At 38.4% G+C, this 23,271-nt stretch overlaps 1 protein-coding gene across 2 annotated transcripts; it reads right to left on the bottom strand.

Moving 5' to 3' along the window:
* Positions 1-1,379: 1,379 nt before the first annotated feature.
* On the bottom strand, positions 1,380-21,756 carry TCAIM (T cell activation inhibitor, mitochondrial). Of its 2 annotated transcripts, none has more exons than XM_071429438.1 (11): positions 21,597-21,756; positions 19,542-19,617; positions 16,220-16,355; positions 15,535-15,688; positions 14,390-14,636; positions 12,618-12,740; positions 9,901-9,998; positions 8,154-8,245; positions 5,905-6,137; positions 5,257-5,388; positions 1,380-1,915 (listed from the first exon to the last, which is right to left on the bottom strand). In XM_071429438.1, exons 2-11 carry the CDS (start codon positions 19,568-19,570, stop codon positions 1,690-1,692), a joined length of 1,470 nt encoding a protein of 489 aa, XP_071285539.1. In that variant the 5' UTR covers positions 19,571-19,617; positions 21,597-21,756; the 3' UTR covers positions 1,380-1,689. The 2 variants fall into 2 exon arrangements, with proteins under 2 accessions (XP_071285539.1, XP_071285540.1); XM_071429439.1 differs by having other exon boundaries at positions 21,476-21,747.
* Positions 21,757-23,271: the final 1,515 nt, after the last annotated feature.

A 23,271-nucleotide genomic window follows, 5' to 3' on the forward strand; every position in this document is an offset into this window, starting at 1 on the left:
AGGTGCTGTCACTGCTTTCAATGACATTAGTGTCAGTCCTCACAGGATGGCCTCAGGCTCTTGTTTGCATCCACTCACCTTCCCTTAGACCTTTTATGATCTCCTCTACAGTCAAACTGGACAGCTGCTTCATCCCTCAAGCTCTATAAGGGGTCATTCAGCTCAAGCAGGAAAAACCCCACTAGTACAGTCTTTTTATTCCCAAAGACACCCTACTTTCCAAGAGCTGAATGAGGGAATATTGCTGGGCTACAGCTGATGGCGCTGGCTCACTTGCTTGGCACAGGTGGGACAGAGTAGCAGCAGTGCTAGATGGACTGAAGGAGGCCACATGCCATGGAAGTTAAACTACTTGGAAGAAACTGTCAATTGATCTTCAAAACCTTTCCAGGCCTTGCCAGTAAATCCCCTGGATTGAAGGCCTGAGGAAGTCACAGCTTCTGTCCCGACATTTTAGAACAGATATTTTTGAGATCAGTGGGGGTTTTTGCTTTAAGTTTGACATCTTAATAAACAACTTGATACTGAGCCTTCTAACAGAGAACAGGAGAAAACAGAGAACCACACCAATTTCCCAGCTCAATACAAATAAAAATACAAGGCAAGTAAGCATTTGATGATTCCTTTTCTTTTTGCCAGTTATGGTAAATTCAAATCCAGAAATGTTAAGCAGTTGGCCTTTCTCAAATGATATTTTGCTAAGTAGTAATCCAAATACCAAAATGCATCTTGGCATGTATTACAATGAAAAAGTGTTGACATGCATTCACACTTTATTTCATTTTTTTTTTTAAAGGAATAAAGTACCAGTAAGGATCCACGCATTTGCCATACTGCAAACTCCTTGTTCTTACTGACTTGTACTTACTCTTGCAGACAATCCCACACAAATCAGTGCTTCCTTCCCTTAGATGTCACATTACACTACTCAGGGTTTAAGTGTTGTGTATGGGATTTGCAATCTGTTATAGTGTAAGTAAAGAGGATTGTTGGTATTTATGGAGCAAATGCCGGAAAACAAAAAGAGAACGACATCTGCTTTAAGGTAACCACAGACAGTATAACTGGCATATTTTGGAATTCTAAGGCAACAATGTTAGACCAGCATGTGAAATTCTGCTGTAGACTCCAAGTTAATGTACTGCTGTCTTCTGCAAAGGATAAATATTCCAATGTTTTTTCCCTTGTTGTTTTTTTTCTAATTCAGTGATAGGCAGCAATATGAAATGCCAGCATTGCCACCAGATAACTTCTGTATTTAACTTCTGCATTCAATGAACCCCTTAAGATTGCATGTAATGCCTGGCTGGAGTAGCACACTCTTTATTTAAGATCATTTATCTGGCGATATTCATGTATATTAAAGATACACATGCACATTTTTGCAGACTTGAAATTTAATGTATTTTCAGAATTCACTACAAAAACGTGGTTTCACAACTGTAACCATACACTGGGACTCATACAGTATTATGGATAATGTACAGATGTCTTTCCCAGGACTACGAATACTGCGCATTGTGCAAATTGTCTAGAACTGCAATCCTTCCTCAGCAGCAGTTGGAAGAAAATTTGTGAGCTGAACACTGATATCAAAATACAGATTTAAATAATTTACTCTTAAAAACATTCATATTTATAACCTCTTACAGAAAATAAAACAATTCATCTGATTATCAGATACATCCCTCAGTTTTTCCAGTTCCAAGGTATACACAGGTCTCCATCCTGCAGCACAGAGTAGAAATGCGAAATGCAAAGGTGCATGCCTTGTAGGTAGGGTAAGGATTCCTCCAGCAGCCTCTTACAACAATCTATCATCTGTGCACTGGAAACACTGGGCTCCTTATACAGCCGATCCAAAGAAAATCTTTCCGTAGAAGTGTTGATTAGCTCCTTCTCTGTAAGCATCATCCTAGCAAATGGAGACAACACACAGTGACAAACTTACAACTTCATCTCTTAAAACCCCTGCCTTAAAATAAGCATTTCAATATATATTGAACATATATTAAAGCAAGAAATACTGGAATAAGTAGATTAAATGCATGCAGACAAAGGTGTCAATTCATATACAGGTATGGTGGAGCTGAGATTTTTGTGACATGTGACCATCTCACAAGTCAGAGTGAACATTCTTCCATGACTATGGGCACCACATGTCCATGGACTCACATTTCAAAGCCCATGCCCTGACATCTTTTTGCTCACTAAGTAACTGGGAAAAACACAAAAATAAAAATCCTGTGAGGCTCCATTTTTAATGTAAGGAATGAAAATATTTAAATAACATTGAAAGCTTAGGTTTTAAGCATAAAATCATGTTCATAATTACTCTGTCTTAATTAAACCAGTACGCTGTATGTCATCTAAACCAACAACTGAGAGGTCCAGTAAACTGATGCATATTAAGTGTGTTAGTAACTTTCCAATTGCAGAACTTTGTTGATGTGTTTGGACCCAATGATCTTAAAAGTCTTTTCCAGCCTAAACGATTCTATGAATTTTGAATCCAAAGCTTGCAGATGATTTTTTGCTTCACCCCAGAGAAATAAGACACCACATGCAAACTCAAACTATTCAGAAAGAAAGTTAATGTGCAGATTTAATTAAGGCACTGGAGCTGTGACTGATCAACTGATGAAGATACAAGTTCAGGTTCAGCCAGCCCCACTAGCTTGGGCACTGTGCCACACGAACACCGCTGCACTTCCAAGCCAGCCTGGCTGCAGACACAGCTCCACTGCTGCCCTAGAGCACAGACCTGTGCAAGACAGGGGAGGAGCTACAGAGCAGCAGCACCAATGGGATGTGAATCAGCCCAAGCTAAGCACAGACACAGCTACTGACACCATTTGCCTCACACAAAAATGCTACTGTAGGGCCTTGCCACTACTCCCCAGAGCTCAGGATGGGACCACTCTGTGCTTGTATGGCACTGAGCTCTGCTGAGGCCCAAGAGCCCAGCCCACTGTGGCAGTCAGCAATGAGCTGAGCCAGTGAGTTAACCAAGAGCAAGCCTGTCCTCTTCTATGGACCATTTCCATGCCACCTTCCTGAGTGCATTCCCAAATACCAAGGCACCAAGCTTTCCAGGTCTGTGAAATCCTAGGCTCCCTTGAAGGAATTCCAGTCAGCTGGAGAACTGCAGGTTTGTTTTCTGTCCCTTCCACAGGGAGGCTTGCACCTTTATCACCACACAAACCTGATACTTTAAAGAAGCATGGGAAGGAGAATCCTGCCTTACTAGAAGACTGACATTATCCACACAGATACCAGAACTTTCTAGAGCAGCAGCGTTTGGATTTCCTGTGCATTCAGGTCAGAATTACGGCCACTCTAGGCTGTTTACTGCATGCAAAACATTCAAGTCCATGTGCAAAGTACAGCCAGTACATCTCAAAGTATTTCCTTTATCATGGGGCCTTTTTAACCACCACACGAGGCTAAGGAAAATCAGAAGGACATGAGTAAGTCCAAGGAAGCATTAAGTGGAAAAGGAGTTTCCAGCTTTGATAAAAGACAAGTAAGAGGAAATGTGACACAGCTACAAAACAAAAGCAGAGGTGATACAGAATGACTGTTTTGTATTTCCTATCACATAAGAACAAAAGAACAACAAATGACATCATCAGGCTGTGGGTATATAAATCACAGAACACCACCCTCTTTCATAGACACATGCCATATGTGATTCAAATATGCAGTTTGCTGCCATTGGATATTTGGAGCCATAAAATGCAAATTGGCTCAAAAAGCAGTAAGATAATTAAGAGGGGGGAAAATAAAAAGTCTACTGATTGCTATTAACACGAGATAATGTTTCCACCTTCAAGTACTTTCTCAAGTGCAGTCAGACACAAACTGGGAAGGAGTATGGAGTAAAAAACCCACCACATTTTTTGCCCCATGCATAAAGCCTCTCCATAAGCTAATGGATGATGGGGACAGATATTGTGACCCAGTATAGTTGTGTACTATTTCATACAAACCAGCATCATCCAGCACACAAGATATGCATCTTGGCTCTTCCAATCTTACAACACAGCTGTTTTTACTCTGAGGGCACAGTTTTCCTGGATTGGTGTCTTTACGAAGTGCGGAAGGGAGAGGTTTTTTGGAGAGTTACCCAGATGCAAATGTATATATTTGCAACAACATCTCTCCCAAAATCTATAGATGATACTTTCCCAGCTGTCACATGTGGACAGTTACATAGAGCTATTCAGTAGTTACAATTTATATGGCGAAAATTTAGCTTCCAAGCTGGACTAAGGATGTGGAAAAATTCCAACAAATCATGTTTACTGAAGTCCACCTGCAAAACATATCTTTACAAGTAATTAGGTCTTAACAGAGCTAAAAGCATAGAGCCTTCAGCAAGACTCATGCCTAAAATAATATCCCAAGAACATATCCGGATCTATACATCATGTATACTGATGACAGTGTGACAGTTCAACAACTCATTAAAAGCTTTCCAAAGCAGAAAAAAAGACTTGCAGTAACGACCTCCTAAAGGACAAGTACCACCCACTTACCTGTAACAGTACTTTATTTAAAAACCCCAGTAGCTCTACTTCATCCTCAAGGACACATACAGGGTACAAGGTCAAGAACCAAACTCACAGTTCTGATGGATATTACAGACCATGGCCCTAATATTAAGTATGGTGCTGTGACTCCCTATCATAATCACTCTCGTCATCTGTGAGAGAGTACTTACAAGGTGTTTCTCTCATCATTCTTCCCCAATTTTCTTTTCTTTGCCTTGTTAGGTACTAATTAATATTTTTCTCAACTACCTAATCAACAACTAGAAATAATGATTCTCTAGTTGGTCTCAGTTATTTTGAGTTGATTTCACTGCTTTTTTGCCACATTTTAATTAACATTAATAAAAATTGTTCCTTTTCTTATTCATTAAGAAGGTGTTTTCCACCTTTTCTTTGAGGACATAATTGTAAAAACAATTATGCAATTTTGTCTTGTAAGCAAAGATATTTTACTTCTGAATGATGTACAATTGTCTCTACAAAGGTGAAAGAGGGTATTTTCTAATAACTGTTTGCATTCACTAATCCTGTAACTCTTTACTTAGTAAAGCTGATGGGTAAAGTTCTATTTTAGAAACAAAAGGGTTTTTTTCAGCAAAAGAGTATGAATGCATTTTTAAAAATTCTCCTTCTCCAAATAAAAAACAGGACATGCAAAGATTTTAAAGAGCTAAGTGTATCAAGTCACATGAACACTTACTCCTCCTTTCTTTTCAAATTCTCTCTTGCTTCCTGTGCTTTGGCAAAAATAAACCATTGAAGAGCTGCTGGATCACAGATTGTTGGGATCATAAAGTGTCCAAGTTCATGTAGGCTTGGTGCGTATCTGTCACTAATGAAACACAATGGAAGTAAAGAACAAGGTATAATTTTTTAATGCAACTATTTATATGAATTACTTTCAGAAGAAAAATCTAGAGATACTAGAGATAGAGAATATAAGTTAATCACAATCAGAATAATTGGTAAAAAGTTATCAAGTTTGGTTCATGAGAATGGAGAAATATAGTCAGTTATGCTTTTTTAAAATTACATTTCAAAAGGAGCTGACAATAACACTCAAAAAATATAAACACCATCATGACAGCACAAAACTTTTGATTTAACACTCTAAACTAGACAGAATTGAGTCCAACTTGAATAAAACTAAGCAGGATTTTCTTCAATCTGATTCCTTCTTAACCCATAAAAATGCACTTAAAACCTTCAGGAACAAAAAGACTTTGACATAATGAAAATCTGAGATTATATCGTTTTTCTTATTAGTGAGAGCAATAAGCAGTGTAACAAAAAAAAAAGAAAAGAGTAAAAGCTCTAAAAGAAATCAACCTTCCCTGCCAACACCTACCTTTCCAGAATCATTTGCAAGCCTCGCAGACTGCGAGGATGAAAAGGTAATCTGCTGTCACGTAGTTTATTATAGAAAGAGTTCAGAGTCTCAAAGTACTCTTCTAGAGTCAACAGAGGTTGCAGTTCTTCAATGTAGATTACTTGGATGCCTCCCAGAAGTTGGCTTATCCGATCTTCCAAAAGCAGCAGCCTTTTTTGAAGCTTATAATAATTTGGCAGTCTCTCAAAAATCTGTGCATACACATGAATGAACATTTTCAATGTTACAGAGCTTAACAGTTAATTTTAATAAATTAAAAAAATAACAAGAAACCATAAAAGAGACACTTAACAATGCAAACGTGGAACCCAGAGGGGAAAAAAAATTACAATCAAAGAATACCATAGATGAAAAATATCAAGTATATATGTTTTGGGACAAGTTATAATCCAACAAGCTTTTAAGTATTTTCTGTATTTATAACATAAAGCTACCAAAAGGACGTAAAAACGTGGATGAATATCCTCTATATATTCAAAAATTAATAGTCTCAGATAAAAAAAAAATATAATCTGATGCCTATATAAAACATTTATCACCACAGTTATAGTGGTAGAGCTATTCCTCATACAGTAGTCACTACCTACCATCTCCCCTGTTGATATTATTTTAAAGTACCTTTTCATACAAAAAAGAAAAAGCTGCTGCTGCAACAAGTCAAGTGATTTCAGAACTATCTCTTTAGAAACTCAGGAGAACAGTAGAATAGACAGTAGATAGTTCTGATAGTAGAGTCAGAACAGCTTTTGGCACAATAAAATTTGGTTCAGCATTTGCATTTGTAACAGAGAAAACCAGCAAAAATCCTTTAAATACTGTAGCTCTGACCAAGCATCCTAGAGACTGACTTGGACAGTATTCTACTGCTTCCTTCTTCTAGTAATTAGTAACAAAAAGTAATAGCACTTAGAACTGCTTTCTAAAATGACGTAGAATTGGACAAATATGCTCTCTAGAAACTGACTCACCAACCTCATCAAGATTTTCACTGACTTTCTGTATAACATTTCACATAATCTTCACTGCATTTCAAAATAAAAAGCCTCTGATATCAGCTTCAAATATATACCACTCTTTTGTCTTCCCAAGCAAATACCATCACTACAACTAACTACACACATTGTTCCATCTGCATGTCATTTTGTGTGGCCTTACACCTTTGGAAAAACCTGCAGCAAAGGTTAGAGAGAGGAAGCATTTATCTTTTCAAGAGGTCAGTGTTTATTTTAGTATAATCAGAACACTTTTATTGCAATGACTATCAACACTCTCAAATCTCAGAAAGTTTTCTATTAAATTCTGGTTTCTCAGTTTAAGTTCTTAGTAAATTGTTCACACTAACAAGCCATGGTTTGTTCCTCCCCCCCTCAGTGAAACATATAGGGAAAAGTTCAAAGCACCACCAAAAAAAGAAGATCAAGAAGATAACTTTTCATATTATTCACTGACTGGAATACAGAAATAGAATATTCTGATATTCTAGCAGGGTGAAATTTCCAACTATGAGATCCCACCAAGAATCCCCTTTATGAATAAATATTTTTTGATAGAATTATCAGTAATGTTTCAGTAACCAAGATTAAAGAAAAATTCCTCAAGTGACGTGTTTATATTGCAACATATTTAGTTTTTGGTCCTTTGCATACAATGCTATCATTTAGGATGTCAGAAAGCTTATAAACTCTGAACTTTACACAAGCAGCAGCAGAATTGACATAGTCACTAAAGATAAAATTCTGCAACATCCACATTAGCTGCCTAAAAGAACAAAATGGAGCGACAGTGTTGGTTAGAGTCATTGACTGAAATTATCAGTTCACAACTCCCTTTAAATCTCATATTTACAAAAGATTGGAATAAAATCCATTAGCTCTTCATGGGAATGAGCTCTTTATGATCACAAAGTGTTCTGCCAGGGCTCACTGTACAGACCGGAACAGTGCATAACAAATTAGTTTTATTTATCTCTAATCAGAAGTAGTACTGGCTTACTAATGAAAGCAAAGATCTAGCAAAGACTGTTGTTAATAACAGCATACACAGGATTAAATGTCAAATGCAGTGTACACCATTATGCTAAATGCGTTAGCTAAGTGTTTGCTTTACAACACTCATTGGTTATCTGCACCTATTAGTATTTTTTGTTTATAGTTTAAAAAAGGATGTCACAACAAGGGGCATTTTCATTTGATTTGAAATCTTCTTACTTTGGTCCAGTGATGGTGAACATCCATGGTCCCCAGCATTATGTGACCTGCTGCACTCATACCCGAGCGATCTGTAAATACCACCGTGCGTCCTAGAGATTGAACAAAGCTCTTTACTAATTTGGCTTACTGCAACCATTCCTACAATTACTGAAGACTTAACCAGGCTGCTAGCATGTCACAAGAAATGTATTTCTGCAACACAAATGCATGTGAGTAGGTGCTTCTGTTATTCTTCAAATTTTGAAAGGTTCCTGAAAAGTCCAGTTTAGGAATTTTTTTCATACAAACCTGACCCAGCATTTGCTTTCTCTCTGTTTGAACTTGATAGACTTTTATTTAATTGGGCTTTTTTCTTATGACTGCTTTTAAAATATGAGAAAATCTCATCAGAGAGGATATTCAAAGAATCTGTATAAATCATGTATAAAGTAGGAAATGCACACTATATATTTGAAGTATATGCAAATTAAAAGTTGGTCAAATAATTATGAATAAGGGCATTCAACTCTATTTCCGAATTCTCAGCAACATGCAAGCTGTAAGAAACACTTGCACACTATGTTTTCGTTCCTTTTTAAAACAGAGACAACATAAAGGGCTAATTCTAGGTGAATTTTTAGGGGGATACATCAGTTTTGAGTGTGAGTATGTTTTTTTAACAAAGATCTTCAAGATCTTCAAGAACAAAGTACAGAGATCTTCAAGAATTCTTTAGGGTAAAAGCACAGGCAACTATTTATCAAAATAAGCTTCCGTAAGTCTTCAATGTGATGTATTAATCTACAAGACAAGGCTTAAGTAGAAGCTCTTGCTCTTAGAAATCAGTGTTCTGAAATCCCAACGAAAGAGCAACACTGACTTCAAGGCATCTAATCCATCCTGGTACCCTAAGGCCGCATCAACTGTACTTGTATAGTTACTGATAGGTATTTATCCAGTGCATTACTAAATGTCTTCAAAAATGGAGACTACATCAGGTTCACAAGACAGACTTCTGTAATGCTTTCTATCTTTAGCATGCTCAGGAAAAGAAACTAATTTGAAATCTGATACAATTTAAAACTACTACTCATTGTCCTTCCCACTCTGTCTTTTGGCAAAGGATTAGGTGAACCCTCAAATGAAAGCCACTCAAAACTGGGTATCTGCAGACAGGCATAAAATGTGGAATTACAATTAGAGGAAACAGCTACTGCCACAGGTCAAACAGCTGTATGAGAAGAATGGTGGGTCAGGTTTACAGAGTATTTTAGTTTTTCCTGAGAAAATATCGACTTTAATATAGCTATTTTATGGAACTCATGAGAAAAGAAAGCAAGTAGCATTTTAAGGTATTCTAGCAAATCATCGCTAGGGTTAGAGACCTACTCACATTTTTGACTTGAATATACCATGGGCAACAATCTATTGCTAACTCAATCCTTTGAGAGCTTCAGTTTAGATTTTTTACTTTCATTGCTAATATTAAGCCTAGTGCTTTCAACAGACTCCACTTGGATTTATTAAGAAGTAAACTAGAAGCTGAGTGCAGTCAATCAATTCTAAGGAAAGGTCACTTTGAAAAATACCCAGTAGCTTTAAAGGTAAGACCTCACCAGCTTTTCTGTAAGCCTGACAAGTTTGTTTTTGCAGTTATCAAAAGTACCATTTGTAAAAAGAACTAGAGCTCCATTGCTACAGGGGACCCATGCTCATTTCTGAATCAATACTATATTAGGATATATGAAACAAGCAACAGAAATACCTTTAACATTCTCTAATATTTCAGGTCGCTGTTGGACCAAGCGACCCAGACTGTGTAGCTGGCTACAGCGGTGAGCAATGCCCCAGCTTCTCTGCCACCTAAATAAAAATGTAATTGAAAGCATTTAATCCTCAATATTATTTAAAAAAAAGTCACAGAAGTTGAGATGCAACTCAAAGCCTTATAACACAAGCAAAATAGCACCCCAACAGTAATAATAAAAGCAAAGGCTACCCAAAAGTTGTCCATGTCATATGCTATTTGAACTGATAAAAAGCCTAAATAAAATTCCAGTGTTTCTTAAAGTGAGTCCCAAAAAACAAACAAAGAAAACCAACACTAGGAAAAATAAATATAAAACCAGGTAGACAGAACTCATAAATCTCTCCCCCAGAAAGAAGGGGGTTAGTAAGAGAACAGCACCAGACAACCCAGTATTTGGTTTGGTCATGGACCATGCAGTTTGTTTGGACACTGTGTAATGTTTGTCCAGAGGAGCAAATACAGTATGTAAGGACATTGTCTTCTTTTCTTTTTTTTTTTTTTGGTTCCTAGCCCAAAACATTACCACAATTCCAATGGAAAGTTGCTATGTATTATTCATATTTTACAGTGGAGTAATTTTTGTTAAACCATACAAGAGCCAGGTGTTACCTTGCTGGCTTTAATACACATAGTTTTGACATTTTTTTTCATCACAAACCAATGAGACTGATAGCTAAGCAAATTTCAAAAAGCATCTAAACTGTGAAGTCCCAGTGTATTGGAAAAATACACCTTTTTACAGACTATTAATTGATATAAAACTGTCTCAAAGTGGAAAATTCCCATTCCTTTATTGTACTGTGTCTGTCTGGAATTTATTTTCTTTGTAACACTCATATTTTATATTTTATTAATAGTGATCATAACACACCAATATTTTGGCTATTGTGCAGTGCTGGCACAGTGTCCAGGTCTTTACTTTTTCCTCCCACCCTGCCCCCCACCATCAGGAAGTAGGCTAAGTTGGACAAGGTGCTGGGAGGGACACAGCCAGGCTGGGTGACTCCTACTAAAACCAAAGGGATATTTCAGACCATATGTCATGTTCAACAATAAATGCTGATGGAAAGAAGGAAGGGGTACCCTTATGGTTATGGTGTTTGTCTCCTCAAGCAGGCATTACACATGCTGAACCCCAACTGCCCAGAAGTAGCTAAACACCTGCCCATCAATGGGGAACAGAGAATTAATTTCTCCTTTTGCTTTGCTTGAACTCACAGTTTTGCTTCATTTCAGCTATTAAACTTCTACCTTAATCCACAAATTTTCTTGCTTGCGCTCTTCCTATTCTCTTCCCCCTTCCATTGGGGGTGTATGAATGAATAAGTGGTTGTGTGGGTACTCAGCTGCTGGCTGGCGTCACCCACAACATCTCATTTAGGAAAACCTAACTGGCAAAACCTCACTCTTTGGTTTGCAGAGAATGGCACTACGCCACAGCACTTGTGAGGGAATTTAATCAAATACAAGTAATTCAAACAATTATTTACTGTTACCTAGCAATATCACTTTGCTTTCAGCAGCATCAGACTGGAGCAGAAAAAGGTGGCCATTTCCTCATCTGTCCTAAACTTATACATGGAATAATGCCAGTGACCCAGCTATTTTTCAGATCTCTGTGAACACTAGCACAAGGCTCCAGAACCACAGGTCATAGTGTCCTATACTGACTTGTCAGATTTCCAACACTCACATTCTTTTCCGAATTAAAACAATGTAACTCATGGAAGATAAATAACTCTTCATGGGACACAATAATTTTAATTTATTTTAGAAGTACAAACTATTTAAGAAAAATTAATACAGGCCATGAATAAAATCAAACCTATGAGTTTAATACTGAAGACTGTTCCAGAATGTTAAAATCCCTCACCACAGAACAGTTACAGAGCATTAGAAATTGTGTTCAAAAAACCTGGCTTCAGCTTAAAGGAAACCAGGGTCTTTTGCAGGGTGAAAGTACAAAAGCATGATTTTAGAAGCTCCAACTCTCTCTTTTCTGGTTAAAAAAGTAGAACATAACAGACTAGCCCTTGAAATAATTCCCCAAAGTTTATTTTTCCATTTGTGAATACCTTCACTGCCACTTTCCCCACCCTGAATATCTCACTTCACAATATTCTCACTCAAATGCACAAAAATGAAAAAAGGATTGCAAATTATTTTCTGGAAGTATTCTGAAGAATCATGAGCTCCAACTGTACTCAGATCTTTCAAACAAAGAAATCTCCTTCTCTGGAGAGACAAACTAAACACTAAAAGAAAGAACATTTTTATTAAGCATTCACAGGATGTCATTATGTACCATGTACAAAGCTGCACTCCACTGCCAGTCTAGTTACCTTTGTAGATAGTAACTTGATTTCAGAAATCCAATTTTAACCAGCAAAACATCCAAACTAACACATACACACCAGTTCTATTTCTGTGTTTGCCTCAACTGGAGCCTACACTTTCAGTTACAAATAGGAGGTCTATCAGAGCAGATTGTAACAGGAAACTTTTGTCCCAGTAGAACACTTCTAGAAATTTACTCAGTGCAGTAACACGTCTTCATATATGAAATATAGCTGTTTTGCTGAAATAAGCTTTTAAAGTTCATTGCAGAGTATTAGACAACACTTCCTTGCTTTGACTGTCTTAATCCAAATTCAACTGATCTAATTAATTACCTGATATCTGAGAGCTGGAGTTCATGAGAAAGTTCAATTTTTAAACGTTCTAATTCTTTTCTAAGCGGCAAACTCTTTTTCAGCTTTTTTACTGCACTTGCTTCATTATCATCTAGCCAGGACCTGAAAGAGGAGGAAAAATACTCAACAGTAGAAGCATGCTGCTGTATGATTTATCATGTAAGCAGTACAAGTAACTCAGTTCTTACTGACAATATGTTTCAAGCCAAATTACCAGGTAAAGGGATTTTTTAAAAATACAGGGTAGAAGATGAAATTGCTAAATGCTTCACCTTAAGATATCTACAAAGGAAACCCTGGCACTTAATATCTTTGGAGAGGCCTAAGAAATCTAACAATCAAAATCACTGACAGTGTTCAAACTGTAAGACTTGGATGTTTGTTTAAAAGGCAAAAAACAACAGATCACTGTGACTTCAGGGGAGACCTCCAGAACTCTGTGATTTAATTTAAGGAGTTTCCACATATGTGCCTTTAAAAAACCCGAAACAATCCCACACACACCAAAACCTAACAAAAACCCTCAAAGTGATCATAGTAGACTATCAAATATGGGAGGTAGTACTAAAGGGCTAAGTTAGGTAACTTTTAAAGAGCTGACAAGAACATAGATTAAACAGGTCAAAGTTTTATAGTTTTTTTGCCAATAATCACAACCAGACAAACATGACTCTTTGAGTACATCTAAAATTTCAGTAAGTAATTTTGTTTCTAGGAAAAGGTTACTATTTAAGAGATTTAGCCTTTTTCATAGTATAAACTAATTTTCATACTCTAACTTTTGCAAACAAATAGTTGCATTCTCATTTGTATTTGAAGCAAAAAAATTCAAACTCAAGTAAAAAGGGAGGCCTGATGCCAGCTGTCTGTGTATTAAAACAAGACTGTTAATACGTAACTGTCTGTGGCATTCCTTGTAAATGTGTAAAAATAAGTAAAAATATTCTCTAGCATGTTAAATCTCAGTTAAGTGCTTTATAATTGTGTATTTTAGAGTAGTTTTATTTGTGAGTTGGTATGCAGGACAAGGGGCACACTTTGCTCTGAAGATCCTTCCAGCACAGTTCTGCATTCATTTCAAATGGCACTTAAATCTCATTGTTACAAAAAGTTTTTCAAGGCCCCAAAAATGTGAATGTGTCCCAAAATGAGCATGCACAAATTTTTTTGAACTACCAACTTTACTACAAAACATGCTACATGTAATGCAAGTTCAGCATTTATAACTACAGTTATATTCAAGTTTTTTTGCTGAACAACAAATGAGAAGCACAACACTAAGATATAGTGTTAACATGCATATTAAAACCTTTTAACCTTAGTTTTCATGTATTATCTTCCACCCTCAACAGAATGGGATAATGAAATAGGAACCATGAAGTTAAAAGCCATATAGGTTTGTGTTACAGAAGTCCTATAAGAGGTAAGGAGCTATTTGGAGCAAATGGGGCCCCTGTCTCTTTTTGAACTGCCACCAATATTTCATAAATCTGAAAAACTAGATCAACCAAAACTAGATTGACCAAACATGACTGCTGGGCAAAGAGACCAGAATGCTTCAGCTTTGCTGGCACTGTAGTTATTCCAGGAGCTCATCTGAACTCTAATTATAACAAGCATGTTATAATTGCATGTTGGACAATAATGTTTTGTATTGTTCAGAATGTTTATTGCCTACCTTTAAAAAACTCAGCATTAAAATAAGACCAATTTAGGTTTCAAAATTTCAGTTCAATGAAAGCATTACATACAGTAAAGTTGTTTCCACTCTCTGGGCTTGCTCTAGTTCCTCCTCAGGATCCTTGAATCCAGTAAATGAATAATAAGTCTTATCCCATTTGATAGGTCTGTTCACTGTGCTTTTTGCTTCCTTGTGGGGCTGAGAGTTCACACTCAAACTCTGAACATGCTCTGTAGATAGACTGCAGGAGTTGAGAATATCTAGTACTGTGCTCAGGAGATCCCTGGTATGTAACGTAAAACTGACTGCTCGAAACCCTGTAAAAAACAAGTATTATTTATTAAAATTATTTAAAATGCATTCCCATTCATTTCCTCTTACAGAAGAAGCTAGGCAAGGCACAGGTAGTTGAAAATTATGATGATACTGTTATTTCAATACTCACTGCAAAATTCACATGCAGCTTAACTATGTCCCATCACTTAGCTACTAGGCCTAATTTCTCTAATTAGAAAGTAAGCTTTTGACTCAAGAGCAGAAGACAGGTTACAGTTCAAATGTTATGTTAAGGAGACCAGACATAACCCTACCACCTTCTTGAAAAACAGCAAGATTTTATTTTCTAGCATGAGGGTGCCACACAATTTGCTCAAGTGTTTTGACTGTCAGGATACCTAACAGAAGAGTTTTACATTCTGTAAGGCATACCGGTACTGGAGACAAACTGCAGAGTAAAGTTAATCAAAAGCAACAATCCAAATTTGGCAATATTTTTTGTAGTCTCAAAGATAAGACACAATGAAGTAAATTAAAACTTCACATACCATACAGCTTCTGCTTAGAGAGTAAGTTCCTACTGATTCTACAAGTGCCCTGACATTGTGTCCTACACATGAACTGCCATGGACCCAACTGTTGCTCCAGTTAAACATGGCAGTGGTATTAAAAGCAGAAATATGATCATTTACATCCACCTTTTTTACTTCCTTATACTGTAACTTGACCTCAGGGCTGTAATGTCTCATTCTTTCAAGGCTTTTTAAAGCTTAAGATGTTTAATTACTTGGGATGGTCCCACCTGCCTGATCTAATACAGATTTTCATGGTTTGACAGGATTTTATTCAGTTGAAAAGTCATTACGACTGCACAGGGCTAAGCAATGGTCTGAAGGAATTTAAACACAGGAAGATACATTCTACACGATATAAAAGCACCTGAAGCACTGAAGGATTCCTGAACATTAGAAGAGTTTGGTTCTCTTTCTCTTACATAAAAAGTAAGCTGAGTTGGCTTAAAGGAACGAAATCCTGGTTTCTGTAGGTTCTCCAAGTAGCCATTTAGCCTCTTCAGAGAGTTTTCATTTACCTCCTGTTTTAAAACAAAACCAAACAAAAATTACAGATGATTAATTTGGGCATTTTTCATCTAAACCGTTTTAATCTTACATGCAGAATTAGGTTTCACAAAATGTCAGTTGCTTTTAACAAGTACTAATATGGTTCATATTCTCAGCATTTGTAATTACCTTGCATGAATAAATTTGTATGGTGAACATACTTGTATATTTGTGTACATTCCAAAACCGACTGGCTTTCAAGCTTAAAGAAATTAATTGATTCAAATACAATGCACAGCATTCAAAGGGATAAAATACATTATAAATTTGCCTGGAAGGACTCAGTACTTTCTTTAGAACAATTAGAAAATATGATTAACAAATAAGGGACTTTCAAGGGACCTATCCCTGCTAAAAATTAAGGAAGTGCATCTTTTTGTTCTCTGGTACCAACCATAATTAATTCTAACATTACTTTTCTCTCTCTGACAGCAAGAAAACTAGAAAATTTCCATCCTGGATACATGAAATATTTACAAAGAAAGCATACTAAAGTATTTTACCCTCTCTTTGGGATGCTGGCCAAAGAAATCTGGATGTACGGCAAAATAGAAAGGTCTGAGAGCATTGATGGCATCGGCGCCTGACAAAGTTCTTGACTGAAGAATGCACTGCAGCAATATCTTGTCCAGACACAACCTAACAAAGTAGTAAAATGTTTATGTATGATTGTATGATGTTACCAATCAAGTGACAAACTGATACAATTACACTAAAATGTGATAGAATGGAGTAAACATTTCTAGTTGTGAGTATAATAATTTAAAACTGGAGAATTTAAATTAGGAGTCTGAATTCTGGATCTTTCCCCTTGGGAAAAAGAGTGTTTTGACAGTGCCAATCCCATGGGTTTGAGGAATGGTGGATGTTAATGGTTGAATAAGACATGTAAATAAGTACAGAAACTTCTCTCTACTTTCTCAAATATGCCTCAAATAAAAATTCCCAGTAAAGTAGTTCAAACTGGAAATACTGCCTTTAGTGCTATTTTTTTGTAGACATTGAAGCTGCTCTAAAAAGCTAACCTTTACATACCTCTGAACCTCCAAGGTAAAAAGCCAAACCCAGTATTTTTCAAGCAGTGCCAAAAGAACAATAAATTTTACCCAGGAATAATAATCACAATTCAGTGAAAAAAAGTTTCTGCATTAGTTTCTGAGTTCCATACTTGTGTCTATTAAAAAAAACCCCAAAACCTACTTTCCTGAACATACTCTTTATAGAAAGCATCAAGTAAAAAGACAGTACTTTTTGCACTTTCATCTTCATTGAATTACAAGAAACCAGGACTAAAAGAAATTTAATGGTAGGAGAAAAAGATTGTTTTACCTAAGATCAGAAGGAAAAGTTAAGTTGAAGAAGTTCTAGGAAGTTCAGAGAGTTCAAATTACAGAATGCCTGCAATTATGTAGAAATTAAACAACACTTCTGTAATGAGCACATTTGTGTTATAGAAGACTGAAATGGAAAGAAACATCACCAAAATATCCTGCCATAGCTCAAAGGTAATATTCACATTTAGCAAACTAAGAAGCAAGAGAGTATACATAAAAGCAGCAAGAAAATGTGAATTGGGAGATATACAACAGGTTTCTCCTTCAGCTGATTTCACAAGCTACAAATTGATCAGGGCAATTCTGGTGATTAACATTCATTTTAGTTTGCAATCAGAAGGGCAGAGACTCTGCTCTGTCAATGCAGTTTCACTCCTCACAGTATCACTCAAACTGCAACCCCCAAATAGGAAAATATATGGCAGATTACAGACAAAGCTGCTTCCAACTCACATAAAAATAATAACTTTATTAATAATAGTTACCAGGACTGTCTTACAGAGATCTATTTATCCAGCATCCTGGATCAAATAATCATCCTGGACACAAGACACATGAGACTTTCCCAACTGCTATCATTAATTAAAAAAAAAAATTTAAAATCTCCAATAAGCAGACAATAAGCAGAATGCTTTATTTTGGAAAATAATAAGTGATAATATTTGAGTAGTCAAGCAGAAACAGTGACCCTTACTTTACCTTTTTTTTCTGTCAACCTTCCCAGCTCTTCAATTAGAAACATGAAAGCAGTGAAGACTAATTTTTTCTGCCTAAGAGGTGGGCAAATATTTAATTAGCAAATCTTAAAAGTCAGCTTGCTGAAAATAGAGGTTATTGTGGAAAAGTGGGACCTCATGATGTAAGAAGGCTGATGGAATTCCAAATCTGCTATGACTAAAAACCAATTTTCATGCATGTAGATGAAATGTAAGATTAAAAAGAAGCTAAGATGTATCACTGGCAAACACTTCTACCTCCTTGTTGGCTTCATCTAAACTAGTCATCACTACAGCCCATGATCCTACTCAAAACAGCAGGAGACGGTGAAGTACCACAGCAATATAATATTATTAGGGAGAATGAAAACTCTTAATGACAAAATCATGCCACAGTTGCCCAGTGAGGCAGGAAAAACATCTCTACTAAACTAGGCAAGACAGGCAGCAAAGCACTCTGGATAAAAGTCCACTTGGTCATATGCTTTACCAGTTTGGATCTGGATGGAAGCACCAAAATAATTGTCTTGCTGAGAAAAAAAAATAGTGATTTTTTCTCTTTTTTCAGGTAGCAAGTGGACACAAAACAGTAAAAGGAAAAAAAATATTTCCAGCAAAGGAAAACAGTAAACTAATCAGCTGCCCTTCTGACAGCAGTTGACTAATGTGCAAGAAATTTACATCCTCCTAGACCAAGGTGCTAGGAGGAAGAGTAGCTCAGTTCTCTGTTCACCTCATCTGTACACCATTTCCCACATCCACTCTCAAGCATGATGTTTCCAATACTTCAGAAAGAAAGTTCAACATAGCTGGAAACCATTAATCATACTTCTGAGTTTATTAATCATGAAGTTCCATCTGTTATTCTAGATGAAAAATGGCCAAGTATGGCTAACTTTAGTTCCCTTGTTTTGTATCTAAACAACACTGTCATGCTAGAAGGAAGGCTTAGGATTCCAGCCAAAAGTCTATTTTGAACTTGCTTAAAAGAGAAATGCTCAAAGGCCAAAATTAGTCTGCGTGACAGAAGGAAGAATTCATTCACTGAAGGTGAAAGACAGAACTCTGAGACATCTTTCAACTGGAGTGACAAAGTAAGTGAATTAAAATGGATTTAGAGGGAGAAAATGCAGCAAAGATGTTTATGGCTTCACTCACAAGGAGCAAAGATTGTTCCAAGAGCTTCATTTAGATCTGAAGCGCAGAGAAAGGCTTCGTATTAAAATCAAGGTCACAACCACTTTGAGGGCAGCGTCTGTACTTCACGAAAGACATGAAACACAATCTCTACTAGAACACATTATGCAATCATACTCCAAGACTGATTTAATTTATTGGTTTAATAATTCCCTTCAACTTCCTTTTTCTTCACATCTCTCCAAAGTTCAACTTTTTGGCGTATAGCTTTGGCACTGAAAAGCTCTGTTAAATTAAGTTCATAGTTACAGACGTATTCACACATTTTGAAGCACTGAGCTTTAATAACTCAATAATGCAGTAATATGTTGGATATCATATTCATATTTCTCATAATTAAGCCATTTTAAAACTCTTGTTTTGTTGAGAGCCTTTTTAATGTCTCACTTGAGGACAGGCATACGGCTTTGGAGGATTTTCAACTGTGGATGCCCTGCTGAAAGCTGAAGCTGTAAAGATGAGAATGTCAAAGAAATAAGCATGAAACAAAAGTACCAAACCAGTTTCACAAATGTGCAAGTCATAAGCAAACACTGAAACATATGCTAAAGGTAAATTAGGTCAGTAATATGCCATACCTTCTCACGGTGCTCAAGCAGCAAAACATTTCAGCAACTTAATGGTTGAGCCAAATTTCAGCCATCCACTAACTCACTTAAAAAAAAAGCAGAAAATAAAAAAAACCTTTAGAAATGGACATGGTATTTCCCCCTGTTACTTACCAATGCACTTTCTAAATTTTGGGTGATAACTTTCAAAGTCAGGATAGTAATATAAAATTGAGCAAGCACACATAAAACCTAAAGCTTTTTGTAAGAATGCTTTCAGTTTCCTCTACTAGCAGTGAGTCTTGCCAATATTATGAGTTGTTACAGTATCTTGATTTGAGAATGAACATTTAAAGGTACTCCAGTTAGAGAAAAAGAACTCCTAAGAATTTAAAAAGCAAACAAATAGAAGCTTTCTTTAAGCACTAACACAAGTAAGCTTTTACTAAGTCCTACACCCAAACAAATATTAATACTTCAAAACACTAGTGCCAACTACTTTATGGGAGGGTAATAGAAAATCAGAGGGAAAATCACTGTCATACAGCAATGCCTGGGATTCTTAATCAAAGGCTTGCTGACATTTATGAAAATGAATTAGCAATTCTTACCAGTAACTTATGCATTAGGCAACTGTAGGCTAGAGTTTGCCAACAGCAGCCAAACCACTTGGCATGTCAGAGTGCAAATATACACCTAATTATTAGGGATTATGTGGTAAACTCCCTATTGGCAATGCTTTCCAAGCATTTCTTTTTAAATACACTTTGCACTTATCAAAATAACATGCCTGCTATATATGCTGTTTTAAAGAACCCGAGATGAACAGCTATCAGAGAAACATCATGTGTGTTCCAACACAGAACGACACTTCCTATGCCTACTTTGCAAAACACTTGAAGTTTCAGAAGTGCATATTTCTAATACCAATATACTTAACGAAGAACCTAAATTTTCACTAGAGGCAGATAGTGGGAGGAAAAAAAATACACTGAGCTAAAATACCCCCAAAACATTTGTTAATTTTTGTCTTCTGATTTTCAGATAGGTAGGCAAAACAGCATCCGTGTCATTTTCACTGTCTGTAACAAGAGTCCTAATCATAAATTAAGTTAAATACATTAACAAGCTCTCTGGTCATAAAACATTTTCCCTCACTGTAATTTCAGCTTCAGGCATCTGGGCAGAGGATGGAAAAAACTCAACAATCTCACTTAATCCGCGGTGACGCTTTATATAACCAGACAAAGGCATCGTTGTTTCTTGCTTTAAACGCTCTATTAACTGCTTGGAAATTGGTACACGGCTTAGCTGAAAAACAAAACCTCCTGGGTTTGGCTAAGCCTCACCTGCACCCCACCTCAAAGACAAACGCGCTGAAATATAACGAAATGTGAATTATGTCGCAGAAGCCTTTGGCACCCCGACGTATGTCACATCGCTGCCACCCCCCGCTCAGCCCGCTGCTGTCTGTCTCAGGTGTTTACCTACACTTGAGGCAGCACGGAGACAACAGCGCGAAAAGCAACAAGATGACAGCGCTCAGAAAATCAGCTCGGGTGAGCGTGACTCGCTCACTGCTTGGAAGGGAATCAGCTGCGGCGCTCCGAGCAATAATAAATTAAACCGCCGAAAACAGAGCCCTGTTTGAATTCGCTTTAAGATCCGCTAAAGGCAAGGTCTTCCCGGAGGGTGGCAGAGCTGACCGCGATCCGGCTCTCGGGCCTTTCGCACCCTCAGGAATAAGACGCGGGATAAGGAGCCGCCGATGCCGGGCCGGGCCGAGCCGAGCCGAGCTCAGCCCAGACCCGGGGCCGCGCGCGCCCGCTCGCACGTACTGCCACGCGCGCGCCAGCACACGGGCAGCCGCCGGCCCCCACCCCACCGCGGTCACCGAGCGACGCGGCCCGGCCCGGCTTCAAAGCAGACACCCCCCCACACACCGCCCGGGCTCGGCCTCGCACCATCCTCCGGCCGCCGTCCGAGCGGAGCCCCCGCACAGGTGGGCGGTGGGCCGCGCTGCCTTCGCTCATGCCCTCCCCTCGCGGAGAGGCGCGCCGAGGGCCCCCGCCCGGCCCCGCTTACCGCCGAGGCCGGACGGCGACCGCCGGGGCTCGGCCCCATCGCCCCCGCCGACGGCCCCGGAGGGGGCGGGCCCGGGGGGATTCCCGCCGGGGGCGGGGCCGGCGCGCGCCTGCGCTCCCGCCCCCTTGCGGCTCCTCCGCTGAGCGGCCGCTCGGGGTGGGCGGGGCTCCCCCCGCCCCCCAGCCCGGGCCCCGCCCCCGGCTCCGGGCGCGCGCCCCGCAGGCCCCGCCCCTCAGGGGCACCTGAGGGAAGCGACTCCTTCCCACTGCCGAGGCTGCTGCGCCCGTCAGTCCGGCTACGCCTGCAGCGGTTCCCCACGGATACAGAAAATACGGGATAACCCGATACGGGAAAACCCCGACAGAAGGAATGCCTGCCCTTTTGCTGAGGGGATGGGAGCAATTTAGCCAAATGCTTGCGTGCGCTTCACGTCGCCTTTTCTTCTGCAAAAAAGTAGGCGAAGAACCAGGCGTGAGCTCTGCAGTCCCGAGGGGAATGGAAGAGCTGCTTTCCTGCAGTTACATAGAATCAGTTAGGTTGAAAAAGACCTCTGAGATCATCGAGTCCAACCTGTGACCGAATATCACCCGGCCACTAGACCATGGCACTGAGTGCCACGTCCAGTCTTTCCTTGAACACCTCCAGGGACGGTGACTCCACCACCTCCTTAGACACATTCCAGTGTCTAATCGCCCCTTCTGTGAAGAAACTCCTCCTATTGTCCAATCTAAACCTCCCCTGGCACAGCTTAGACTATGTCCTGCAATAGTATCTCTCGATGTACACATACATTTACACATCTATTTTTTTTTTTTTTGACACCAAGGTAGTTGGTGTCAAAATGCACCTGATACAGGGTGCAAAAATGTCCATTGCTGCCCGTGTTCGAATACAAAAGCAGACTAACTATTAGGGATTGCTGTTAGTTGCATGCAATCTACTGCATTTCCACCCAGAAAAGGTTAAAAAGAGAACTGTCAAGGTTTAGGAACTATCTGTAGTTCAGTGAAGCTTTAAATCAAGTTAACATTCTCACAGCCCTTGGGGGATTTTCATAATTTCCGTAACGTGCAGTGTGTTTTTCACTTTTCAACAGAAGCCAATCAGTTATGTAAGCAAATTGGCTGGACAATTATGCAAATCAAAAAATAAATTTAATTGATTCAACAGAAAAGCATGCTGTTTGTTTCACCTGGATTTCAACTTGCTGAGGAATAAAATAAATTGGGAGAGGTCATCAGCAAGTGCCAGTGCTAGATACCAGCTCCACTGCTTAGGGTATATATTTTCAAACAGAGCACCCCCATCCTGCCCCAGCTCAGGAATTAATTCCTGCTTTATCTAAGTCCCAACATTTATTGCGCTGATGGGAGTACTACTGTGGTTTTATCTGGTCATGATATTCCCTATCCATATATCCATACCCAGGACACATCCCACTAGCTCAGCAAGAGTTGCACAGATTTCTAAATGGAAAGCTTGTTTTATACCAGATAAAATTATCATCTGAAGAAGTTTGTATTTTGACGTCTTGAGCCCTAATAGAGAATTTTAAACATTCTTGCTTCTTAATTCTAAGTTGCTACAAGTGACAATTGGAACTGTTTTCTCCTCACTCGTTTGTTTCTGGTTTGGCCCTTGGTCTGTGGAAGGTCAAAAAATAGCATCAGTTTCT

This window comes from Agelaius tricolor, unplaced genomic scaffold (genome assembly GCF_023055355.1).
Source record: "Agelaius tricolor isolate 1412-34295 unplaced genomic scaffold, bAgeTri1.0.p SCAF_6, whole genome shotgun sequence".
NCBI lineage: Eukaryota > Metazoa > Chordata > Aves > Passeriformes > Icteridae > Agelaius > Agelaius tricolor.